At 66.5% G+C, this 11,574-nt stretch overlaps 1 protein-coding gene and 1 long non-coding RNA gene across 2 annotated transcripts; both read left to right on the top strand.

The window, feature by feature from the left end:
* The first annotated feature begins 6 nt into the window (after nt 1-6).
* Nucleotides 7-8,183, top strand: LOC127061197 (heterogeneous nuclear ribonucleoprotein A1-like). Its single transcript, XM_050987773.1, has 10 exons — nt 7-90; nt 1,277-1,423; nt 2,183-2,393; nt 3,442-3,534; nt 3,620-3,712; nt 3,842-3,898; nt 4,697-4,873; nt 5,459-5,581; nt 6,216-6,278; nt 7,991-8,183. Exons 2-9 carry the CDS (start codon nt 1,280-1,282, stop codon nt 6,269-6,271), a joined length of 954 nt encoding a protein of 317 aa, XP_050843730.1. The 5' UTR covers nt 7-90; nt 1,277-1,279; the 3' UTR covers nt 6,272-6,278; nt 7,991-8,183.
* A 1,751-nt stretch (nt 8,184-9,934) lies between these two features.
* LOC127061196 (uncharacterized) lies at nt 9,935-11,511 on the top strand. Its single transcript, XR_007780653.1, has 4 exons — nt 9,935-10,049; nt 10,775-10,843; nt 11,095-11,176; nt 11,441-11,511. It is a non-coding gene; the product is annotated as an uncharacterized LOC127061196 (long non-coding RNA).
* Nucleotides 11,512-11,574: the final 63 nt, after the last annotated feature.

Genomic DNA, 11,574 nt, shown 5'->3' with positions numbered 1-11,574 from the left:
AAGCTCTTCATCGGGGGCCTGAGCTTCGAGACCACGGACGAGAGCCTGCGCAGCCACTTCGAGCAGTGGGGCACGCTCACCGACTGCGTGGTGAGGGGCTGGGCACGGCCTGGGGGCACGGGAACGGGGCTGGGGGCACGGGAACCGGGCTGGGCACGGCCTGGGGGCGTGGAAACGGGGCTGGGGGCGTGGAAACGGGGCTGGGGGCGCCAGAACGGGGCTGGGGTCATCAGAAACGGGGCTGGGGGCACTGGAACGGGGCTGGGGGCACTGGAACGGGGCTGGGGGCGCCAGAACGGGGCTGGGGGCACTGGAACGGGGCTGGGGGCGCCAGAACGGGGCTGGGGTCATCAGAAACGGGGCTGGGGTCATCAGAAACAGGGCTGGGGTCATCGAAATGGGGCTGGGGTCATCGGAAACGGGGATGGGGTCATCAAAAACGGGTCTGGGGTCATCAGAAACAGGTCTGGGGTCATCAAAATGGGTCTGGGGCCATCAAAATGGGTCTGGGGTCATCGAAACGGGGCTGGGGTCATCGAAAATGGGGCTGGGGTCATCGAAATGGGTCTGGGGTCATCGAAAACGGGTGTGGGAGACCCAGAAATGGGCCTGGGGTCATCGGAAACGAGGCTTGGACCCCAAAAATGGGTCTGGGGTCATCAAAAACTGTCCTGAGATCCCCAAAAGTGGGTTTGGGATCTGTGAAACGGCCCTGGGACCCCTGAGATGCACCTGGGACCCCTGAGAGACCCCCGCAAGCAGCGCTGGGAGCCCCAGAAATGGCCCGAGACCCCCGGAAGCAGCCCTGGGAGCCCTCCCCTGGCATCCCCTCGGCCCAGGCCACCCCCTGGCAGCTCCAGGCTGCGCCCCTGGAAGCCACAGCCCCCCCGTGGTGTCACCTGTGGGTGTCACCTCACCTGTGACCCCCACCTGTGCGCCTCCCCTTCCCCTCGCTCTGGGGCCAGGTGATGCAGGAGCCCAGCAAGAAGCGCTCGTGGGGGTTTGTGTTTGTCACACCCCTGCCTGTGTCCCCGTGTCCCTGTGTCTGTCTGTCCCCATGTCCCCTGTGTCCCTGACGTGTCCCTGTCCCCAGGTGATGCAGGACCCCAACAGAAAGCGCTCGCGGGGCTTTGGGTTCATCCCATCCCTGTGTCTGTCGCCATGTCCCTGTGTCTGTCTGTCCCTATGTCCCTGTGTCTGTCTGTCCCCATGTCCCTGTGTCTGTCTCCATGTCCCCCGTGTCCCTGATGTGTCCCTGACGTGTCCCTGTCCCCAGGTGATGCGGGACCCCAACACGAAGCGCTCGCGGGGCTTTGGGTTCGTCACCTACTCCTCGGTGGAGGAGGTGGATGCTGCCATGAACGCGCGGCCACACAAGGTGGATGGCAGGGTGGTGGAGCCCAAACGGGCCGTGTCCAGAGAGGTGAGGGGACATGGGGACACTGGGGGGACATGGGGACACTGGGGGGACACTGGGGGGACATGGCAGGGTGGTGGAGCCCAAACGGGCCGTGTCCAGAGAGGTGAGGGGACATGGGGGGCTGTGCTGGGTCCTCATTGCAGTGGCCCTGGGGACAGGGATGGTGGCAGTGTCCATGCCCGCTGCTCCCAGCGGTGTCCCTGGGGACACTGGCAGTAGCCATGCCTGCTGGATGGTAACCCCAGGGACAGTGACAGTGGCAGTGTCCATGCCTGCTGCTTCCGGCAGTGCCCCTGGGGACAGTGACAGGGGCCATACCCGCTGAGCGGTGGTGGCCTCAGGGACAGTGACAGTGGCAGTGTCCATGCCCACTGCTCCCAGCAGTGCTCCTGGGGCAGTGCCAGCCCAGCCATGTCCCGCTGCCAGCCCAGCCGTGCCCCGCTGCCAGCCCGGTGCCCATGCCCCGCTGCCAGCCCAGCAGTGTCCCGCTGCCAGCCCAGTGCCCGTGCCCTGCTGCCAGCCCAGCAGTGTCCCGCTGCCAGCCCAGCCGTGCCCCGCTGCCAGCCCGGTGCCCGGTGCCCTGCTGCCAGCCCAGCCATGTCCCCGCTGCCAGCCCAGTGCCCGGTGCCCCGCTGCCAGCCCAGCCATGTCCCCGCTGCCAGCCCAGTGCCCGTGCCCCGCTGCCAGCCCAGCAGTGCCCCCGGGGCAGTGCCAGCCCGGTGCTCTGCTGCCAGCCCAGCCATGTCCCCGCTGTCCCCGCAGGACTCGCAGCGGCCCGGGGCGCACCTGACGGTGAAGAAGATCTTCGTGGGTGGCATCAAGGAGGACACGGAGGAGCATCACCTGCGCGACTACTTCGGGCAGTACGGCAAGATCGAGGTCATCGAGATCATGACCGACCGCGGCAGCGGCAAGAAGCGCGGCTTCGCCTTCGTCACCTTCGACGACCACGACTCCGTGGACAAAATCGTCAGTGAGTGACCCTGGGACACGGGGACAGGGGACAGCCTGGGGACAGCCTGGGGACAGCCTGGGGAGAGGGGACAGCCCGGGGACAGCCTGGGGACAGCCTGGGGACAGCCTGGGGAGAGGGGACAGCCCGGGGACAGCCTGGGGACAGCCTGGGGACAGCCTGGGGACAGCCTGGGGAGAGGGGACAGCCCGGGGACAGCCTGGGGACAGCCTGGGGACAGCCTGGGACAGCCTGGGGACAGCCTGGGGACAGCCTGGGACAGTCTGGGGACAGCCTGGGGACAGCCCGGGGACAGCCCGGGGACAGCCTGGGGAGAGGGGACAGCCCGGGAACAGCCCGGGGACAGCCTGGGGACAGCCTGGGGAGAGGGGACAGCCGGGGGACAGCCTCGGGACACAGAGAGAAGGGATAGCCTGGGGAGAGGGGACAGCCCAGCTGGGGACAGCCCAGGGAGAGGGGACAGCCTGGGGACAGCCTGGGGAGAGCTCAGTGACAGTGGGGAGAGGGACAGCCTGGCTGGGGACAGCCTGGGGACATGGGAGAGAGGGGACAGCCTGGGGACAACCTGGGGACAGCTCAGTGACAGTGGGGAGAGGGGACAGCCTGGCTAGGGACAGCCTGGGGACACGGGGGAGAGGGGATAGCCTGGGGACAACCTGGGGACAGCTCAGTGACAGTGGGGAGAGGGGACAGCCTGGCTAGGGACAGCCTGGGGACACGGGGGAGAGGGGATAGCCTGGGGACACTGTGTGAGTGACAGCCTGACTGGGGACAGTCTGGGGACACTGGGAGGGTGACAGCCTGACTGGGGACAGTCTGGGGACACTGTGGGGAGGTGAAAACCTGGGGACACTGGGTGGAGTGACAACCTGGAGATATTGTGGGGAGGTGACAGCTGGACTGGGGACAGCCTGGGGACACTGGGAGGGTGTGACAGCCCGACTGGGGACAGCACAGGGCTGGCCTGGGGGTGCCCCCCCAGCTGGCACAGTGCCAGCCCAGCCAGGGGGTGGTGCCAGCCCGGCGTGACCCCGCCGTGTCCCCGCAGTCCAGAAGTACCACACGGTGAACGGGCACAACTGCGAGGTGCGCAAGGCGCTGTCCAAGCAGGAGATGGCCAGCGCCTCGGCCGGCCAGCGAGGTGAGTGCCCGGCCCTGCCCGGCCCTGCCGTGCCCCCGTGCCACCCGTGCCTAAAGGCCGTGCCCCCCCCCTCCCCCTCTCCTAGGCCGCAGCGGTTCCGGAAACTTCGGCGGCGGCGGCCGCGGCGGCTTCGGCGGCGGTGACAACTTCAACCGTGGCGGCAACTTCGGCGGCCGTGGTGAGTGACGGCAGGGCACGGGGACAGGGACGGGGCACGGGGACAGGGACGGGGCACGGGGACCCGCCGCCCGCTCCGCGCCCCCGTCCCCCCGGGCTCCAGGGCCCCAGCGCGGTTTGTTCTTTCCAGGTGGCTTTGGCGGCGGCCGCGCCGGCGGCGACGGATTTAATGGATTTGGCGCTGACGGTAAGGCCGGGCCGGGCCTGAGCCCTGTGCCAGGCTGGGCTTGAGCCCTGTGCCAGGCTGGGCCTGAGCCCCGTGCCAGGCTGGGCTTGAGCCCTGGGCCAGGCTGGGTCTGAGCCCCGTGCCAGGCTGGGCCTGAGCCCCGTGCCAGGCTGGGCCTGAGCCCCGTGCCAGGCTGGGCCTGAGCCCTGTGCCAGGCTGGGCCTGAGCCCCGTGCCAGGCTGGGCTTGAGCCCTGTGCCAGGCTGGGTCTGAGCCCCGTGCCAGGCTGGGTCTGAGCCCCGTGCCAGGCTGGGCTGAGCCCCGTGCCAGGCTGGGCCTGAGCCATGTGCCAGGCTGGGTCCCAGCTCCAGGCTGGGCCTGAGCCCTGTGCCAGGCCAGGTCCCAGCTCCAGGGGCAGCTCCAGGCTGGGCCTGAGCCCTGTGCCAGGCTGGGTCCCAGCTCCAGGGGCAGCTCCAGGCCAGGCCTGAGCCCTGTGCCAGGCTGGGTCCCAGCTCCAGGCCTGAGCCCTGTGCCAGGCTGGGTCCCAGCTCCAGGCCTGAGCCCTGTGCCAGGCTGGGTCCCAGCTCCAGGCCTGAGCCCTGTGCCAGGCTGGGTCCCAGCTCCAGGCCTGAGCCCTGTGCCAGGCTGGGTCCCAGCTCCAGGCCGGGTCTCAGCCCTGTGCCAGGCTGGGTCCCAGCTCTCGGCCGCCCGGCCCCGCCAGCCACGCAGCCCGAGCCCACCCGTGCCCACCGGAGCCCGTTCCCTGCAGCCCTGCCGTGGCCCCCCCGCCCTCCAACCCCTTTTCCTGCTCTCCCCCCAGGTTACGGCGGCGGCGGCGGCCCCGGCTACTCCGGGGGCAACCGCGGCTACGGCGGCAGCGGCTCCTACGACGGCTACAACAACGGCGGCGGCGGCTTCGGCGGCGGCAGCGGCGGCAGGCGGCCGGCACGGGGCCCCGCGCTGGCCGTGCGCAACGGGCTGGCCGAGGCGGGCACAGGTGGGCACACCCCTGGGGGACACCCCTGGGGGGACACTGGGCACACCCCTGGGGGCACACCCCTGGGGGCACACCCCTGGGGGGACACCCCTGGAGGGACACCCCTGGGGGGACACTGGGCACACCCCTGGGGGCACACCGGGGACACCCCTGGGGGGACACTGGGGACACCCCTGGGGGCACACCCCTGGGGGAGCTGGCGCTGCCCGGCAGCCGGGGCTAGCGGGGAGGGGTCACCAGGGGGTTTGGGAGCTCAGGGAACCCATCCTGGAGATCTCAGGGGGTTTGGGAGCTCAGGGAATCCATCCTGGAGAACACTGGGGGTTTGGGATCTCAGGGAATCCATCCTGGAGACCACCAGGGGGTTTGGGAGCTTGGGGAGAGGGTCCTGGGGGTTTGGGGTCTCAGGGAATCCATCCTGGAGATCACCGGGGGGTTTGGGCTCCCAGTTAAAGCCCCCTGGGCTCCCAGAGTGTTGGGGATCCCAATTCCCCACCCCAAATCCCCCGGTCGTGGGGCACCCCTGGGTGCTCGTGTCCCCCCCTGACCCCGGTGTCCCCCCCTGACCCCGGTGTCCCCCCCCAGGCAGCAATTTCGGGGGCGGGGGCAGCTACAACGACTTCGGCAGCTACAACAACCAGGCCTCGAGCTTCGGGCCCATGAAGGGCGGCAGCTTCGGGGGGCGCAGCTCGGGGCCCTACGGCGGAGGTGAGTGCACCTGGGAACCCCAAAATCCACCTGGGGAACCCCAAAAATCACCTGGGGAACCCCAAAATACCCTAAATGTACCGGGGCAGCTTCGGGGGGCGCAGCTCGGGGCCCTACGGCGGAGGTGAGTGCACCTGGGAACCCCAAAATCACCTGGGAACCCCAAAAATCACCTGGGGAACCCCAAAAAAACCTGGGGAACCCCAAAATCCACCTGGGAACCCCAAAAATCACCTGGGGAACCCCAAAATATCCTAAATGTACTGGGGGCAGCTTTGGGAGGTGCAGCTTGGGACACTAGAGTGGTGGTGAGTCCTCCAGAAATCACCCGGGGGACCCCAAAATCACCTGGGGGACCCCAAAATCACCCTGGGGACCCCAAAATCACCTGGGGGACCCCAAAATCACTTGGGGGAACCCCAAAATCACCCTGGGGACCCCAAAATCACTTGGGGGAGCTTAAAATGTGTTGAAATGTCCCTAAAGTAACCCCAAAACCTGCTGGGAAGATGCCAGGAAAAAAAACCCAGGGGGATCCCAGAATGTGGTGGCAGGGGTCCTGTGTCACTGGGGGTCCCCAAATGTGTCCCCTCCCCATTTTTGGGGGTCCCTAAACCCCCCCCCGGCTCCGCAGGCGGCTACGGCAGCTCCAGCGGCGGCGGCAGCTACGGAGGAGGGAGGAGGTTTTAACGGCCAGGTGAGGGGGGAAAAGGTGGGGAAAAGGTGGGAAAAAGGTGGGGAAAAGGGTGGGAAAAATACGAGAAAAGCGTGGGAAAAAATTGGGGGGGAAATGGGGAAAAACTGGGAAAAGAATTGAGGGGAAAAGTTGTGAAATGGTTGGGGAGGAAGGTGAAGGAAAAGAAAAGGTTGGGAGGAAGGTCCGGGGAGAAAAGGGGAAAATGTGAGGGGGAAATGGATTGGGAAAGATGGAGGAGGAGTGGGAAAAAGGGTGGAAATCAGGGGAGAGGGTGGAGGTGGGAATTCCAGCGGGATTGGGGCAGGATTGGGATGGGGAGTGGGGCTGGGATGGGGTCAGGGATTGGGGCAGGGATGGGAATTGGGGCTGGGATGGGGTCAGGATCAGAGCAGGGTCTGGGATGGGATTGGAGCTGGGATTGGGGCTGGGATGTGGGTCAGGGATTGGGGCAGGGATGGGATGGGGATTGGGAGATTGGAATTGGGGCTGGGATGGGGTCAGGATCAGAGCAGGGTCAGGGCTGGGGTTGGGGCAGGATTGGGGCAGAGATTGGGATGGGGATTGGGCTGGGATTGGGGCAGGATCAGAGCAGGGTCTGGGATGGGATTGGGGCAGGGATTGGGATGGGGATTGGGCTGGGATTGGGGTCAGGATCAGAGCAGGGATTGGGGTGGGATTGGGGCAGGGGATTGGGGTGGGGATTGGGAGATTGGAAGATTTGGAGATTGGGGTGGGGATTGGGGATTGGGGCTGGGATGGGGTCAGGATTAGAGCAGGGGCCAGGACTGGGGCAGGAATCAGGGCAGGATTGGGATGGGGATTGGGGCAGGATCAGGGCTGGAATTGGGGCAGGGGCAGGGCTGGAATTGGGGCAGGATCAGGGATGGGATTGGGGCAGGATGGGGTGGGATTGGGGCAGGATCAGGGAGGATGGGGCAGGATTGGGGTGGGGATTGGGGCAGGATCAGGGATGGGATGGGGGCAGGATCAGGGTGGATTGGGGCAGGATGGGCTGGAAGTTGGGCAGGATCAGGGTGGGATTGGGGCAGGATTGGGGTGGGATTGGGGCAGGATCAGGATGGGCATTGGGGCAGGGGCAGGGCTGGAATTGGGGCAGGATCAGGGATGGGATTGGGGCAGGATTGGGGTGGGGATTGGGGCAGGATCAGGGCTGGAATTGGGGCAGGGGCAGGGCTGGAATTGGGGCAGGATCAGGGATGGGATTGGGGCAGGATTGGGGTGGGGATTGGGGCAGGATCACAGCAGGGTCAGGGCTGGAATTGGGGCAGGGATCAGGACAGGGATAAGGCAAGATCGGGGACCAGGACTGGGGCTGGATTTGGGGCTCTGCCCCTCCTGGAGCCCCCAGCACCGGGGCCATTCCCAATCCCAGCCCTGACTCTGATCCTGATCCTGCCCCATCCTGATCCCAGTCCCGACCCTGACCCTGATTCTGCCCCACTTCCAGTCTCAGTCCTGATCCTGCCCCAACCCTGATCCCATTCCTGCCCCAATCCCGACCCCAATCCCAATCCTGCCCCAATCCCGACCCCAATCCCAATCCTGCCCCAATCCCGACCCCCAATCCCAATCCTGCCCCAATCCCGACCCCAATCCCAATCCTGCCCCAACCCCAACCCTGATCCCATTCCTGCCCCAGTCCCGCCCCAGCCCCGCCCCTGACCGTGTCCGTCTGTCCGTCTGTCCCGCAGGAGCCGGAGCTGGGCGGGAGCCGGGGCGGTCCCTGGAGCCAGCGCCGGGCCGGGCAGCCCCCCCGGGACCCCCCGGGACCCCCCGGGATCGCCGTGTCCAGGTCCCCCCGTAGTTCCCGAGGAGCGGCCGGAGTTCCCCCCGTGTCCTGTAACCCCCCCCTCAATAAATGTCTCTTGGGTTTTTTTTTTTAAATTATTTTTTATTATTATTGTTAATTTTAGAGGCGGGGCGGCCGCTCTCATCCTGATTGGTCGCCGCAGCTGTCAGTCACAGCCTGGCTCCGCCCCTCGCCCCGCCTCTGTTGTCACCCTGGGAGTCCCCAGAGGGTCCCCAGAGGGCTCCTGGGTGTCCCTTGGTGTCCCCAGGTGTCCCCAGAGGGTCCCCGGGTGTCCCCAGAGGGCTCCTGGGTGTCCCTGGGTGTCACTCCCAGTGTCCCCAGAGGGTCCCTTGGTGTCCCCTGGTGTCCCCAGAGCATCCCTGGGTGTCCCCAGAGGGTCCCTGGGTGTCACCCCCGGTGTCCCCAGAGGGTCCCCGGGTGTCCCCGGGGTGTCCCACCCCCCTGTCACTAATTGCCACCTTCCCTTTTGTAGGAGCCGCCGGCCCCGGGAGAGGAGCCCGCGGAGGAGAGCGTGGGGACACTGGGGACACTTGGGGACATGGGGACAGCCCCGGCCGGGCCACCTCCCCCCCCCAGCCCCGCCCCAGCGCCCGCGGGACCCCCCCGGTGCCCTCAATAAAAGGGTATTTTTGTACCTGTGTCCCGTGTGTGGCTGTGGGGACACCAGGGGGACACTGGGGGACACCAGGGGGACACTGGGGACGCCGTGGGGACACGACAGGGACATTGTGGGGACACCGTGGGGACAGGGACATGACAGGGACACCGTGGGGACAGGGATGGAGGGGACAAAAACACCCACTGTGGGGACAGGGACACCGTGGAGGGGACAGGGACACCACGGGGACAGAACGGCCATGGAGGGGACAGGGACAGGGCTGGGGACAAAGCAGCCGTGGAGGGGACAGAGATGGGGACAGGAACTGAGGGGATGGAGGGGACAGGGCCGGCAGGTGACAGCGGGAATGTGGCACCCGGGGGTGTGGGGACACCGGGGGGTGTCACCCCTGGGAGGTGTCACCCTGGGAGGTGGCACCCCGGGAGGTGTCCCAGCTGAGGGAGGTGGCACTCCTGGCCCTGAGGGGACAGCAGCAGGAGGTGGCAGCAATGTCACCGCGGGGCACAGAGGGTGACAGTCACAGTCACAGTCACAGCAGGCGGGGGTGGCAGTGCCAGGGCTGTCCCCACGGTGTCACACGGGGCTGGGGGCTCACCCCGGGCCCCCCAATTGTCCCCAATGTCCCCTCCATGTCCCCAATGTCCCCTCAATGTCCCCAATGGTTCCCAATGTCCCCTCCATGTCCCCAATGTCCCCCCCATGCCCCCAATTGTCCCCAATGTCCCCAATTGTCCCCAATGTCCCCTCCATGCCCCCTCCATGTCCCCAATGTCCCCTCAATGCCCCCAATGTCCCCCCAATGTCCCCAATTGTCCCCAATGTCCCCCCAATGCCCCCTCCATGTCCCCTCAATGTCCCCAATGTCCCCCCGTGACCCCGAGTGACCAAAGGTCAGGCGAGGCCCCGCCCACAGGGGGCGTGGCCACGAACGGGGCGCGACCAACAACAGACATGTGCTCGCTTCCGGTCACGTGCTCACCGACCCAACCAATCATAGCCCCGGCCCGGGAAAGGGGTGACGTCAGCGCTTCCCCGGTCACTATGGCAACTGCTCCGCCCCCTCCGTTTCCGGGAGCGCCATCCGCGGTGATTGGCGGATGGCTCCTCCAATCACCGTCCGTCTGCGGAAGCGCGGGAAAGATTGGTCCGCCCACCTCTAGGGAGCGTGTGGCGATTGGTGGGACTGAGGCGAAGTTGGGCCAATCAGCCTGGAGAGGTGGGTCAAACAGTAGTGATTGGCAGGCGAGCAGCCAATCAGCAGCCGGCGCTCTTCCGGCTCCACGTCGGCAGCGACGGAGGCAAAATGGAGGCGCTGGCGCTGGTGAGGGCCGGGGGGAACTGGGGGGAACTGGGGGGGACTGGGATGGGCTGGGTTGAACTGGGGTGAACTGGGAGGGACTGGGATGGACTGGGATGGGCATGGGGTGGACTGGGGGAAACTGGGATGGGAATGGGATGGACTGGGGGAAACTGGGATGGGATTGGGGGGGACTGGGATGGACTGAGGGGGACTGGGACAAACTGGGAGGGAACTGGGTTATACTGGGAGGGACCTGGGGGGACTGAGGGGGTGACAGAGTCTGGGTGCCCAGGGCGGGGTTCTGTCCTACACTGGGCTGTGGCTCTGGGCACTCAGGGACACTGGGGACAGTTTGGGGACACTGGGGACAGTTTGGGGACAGTTTGGGGACAGTTTGGGGACACTGGGGACAGTCTGGGTGCCCAGGGCGGGGTTCTGTCCTACACTGGGCTGTGGCTCTGGGCAGTCAGTGCATCACAGAACTTGGTCCTGGGGACCCCCGGCGACACCGCGGGGACACGGGGGGGACACGGGGGGACACAGGGACACGGGGGGGACACAGGGACATGGGGACACGGGGACACGGGGGGGACATGGGGGACACAGGGCATGGGGACACGGGGACACGGTGACAGTGACCCTGGCACAGCCTCCCCCTGGCGCTGGGGACACGGCTGGCCCTGGCACTGTCCCCAGGGTGGTGGCACTGTCCCTGTCCCTGTCACTGTCACTGTCGCTGTCCCCAGGAGCCGTCCCTGTACACGGTCAAGGCCATCATCATCCTGGACAACGACGGCGAGCGGCTCTTCGCCAAGGTGGGGACACCTGGGGACATGGGGACACCTGGGGGGACATGGGGGGACACCTGGGGGGACATGGGGACACAAGGGGGGACACTGCCCCGGGGGGGATGTGGCTCTGGGGAGGGGACAGGGCGGGTGGCCCAGGTGTCCGGGGGTGGCGATGTCCCTGTCCCGTGTCCCCGACGCTGTCCCTGATGGTGTCCCCGATGTCCCCGATGTCCCTGCTGGTGTCCCCAATGTCCCCACGGCTGTCCCCGTGCCAGTACTACGATGACACGTACCCCAGCGTGAAGGAGCAGCGCGCCTTCGAGAAGAACATCTTCAGCAAGACACACCGCAGTGACAGTGAGTGACACTGAGGGGACACTGAGGGGGTGGCACAGGGGGGTCACACAGGGTGACAGGGACACAGAACATCTTCAGCAAGACACACCGCAGTGACAGTGAGTGACACTGAGGACACTGAGGGGACAGGGGGGTCACACAGGTGACACACAGGTGACACACAGGTGACACACAGGTGACACAGAGGTGACACAGAGGTGACACAGAGGTGACACAGGTGACACAGAGGTGACACAGAGGTGACACAGGTGTCGCTGTCCCCAGGTGAGATCGCGCTGCTGGACGGGCTGACCGTGGTGTACAGGTGACACACACAGGTGACACAGGTGACACAGGTGACAGGGGACACAGAGGTGACACAGAGATGACACAGAGGTGACACACAGGTGACACAGGGG

Source organism: Serinus canaria, unplaced genomic scaffold, assembly GCF_022539315.1.
Source record: "Serinus canaria isolate serCan28SL12 unplaced genomic scaffold, serCan2020 HiC_scaffold_210, whole genome shotgun sequence".
NCBI lineage: Eukaryota > Metazoa > Chordata > Aves > Passeriformes > Fringillidae > Serinus > Serinus canaria.
This window is presented reverse-complemented; position numbering and strand designations above follow the sequence as displayed.

Coding starts and splice junctions, on each gene's coding strand:
- LOC127061197 (XM_050987773.1), top strand. CDS start 1,280: ATGCGGGACCCCAACACGAAGCGCTCGCGGGGCTTTGGGTTCGTCACC. Junction 1,424..2,182: donor AACGGGCCGTGTCCAGAGAG/GTGAGGGGACAT, acceptor CTGTCCCCGCAG/GACTCGCAGCGGCCCGGGGC. Junction 5,582..6,215: donor CTCGGGGCCCTACGGCGGAG/GTGAGTGCACCT, acceptor CCGGCTCCGCAG/GCGGCTACGGCAGCTCCAGC.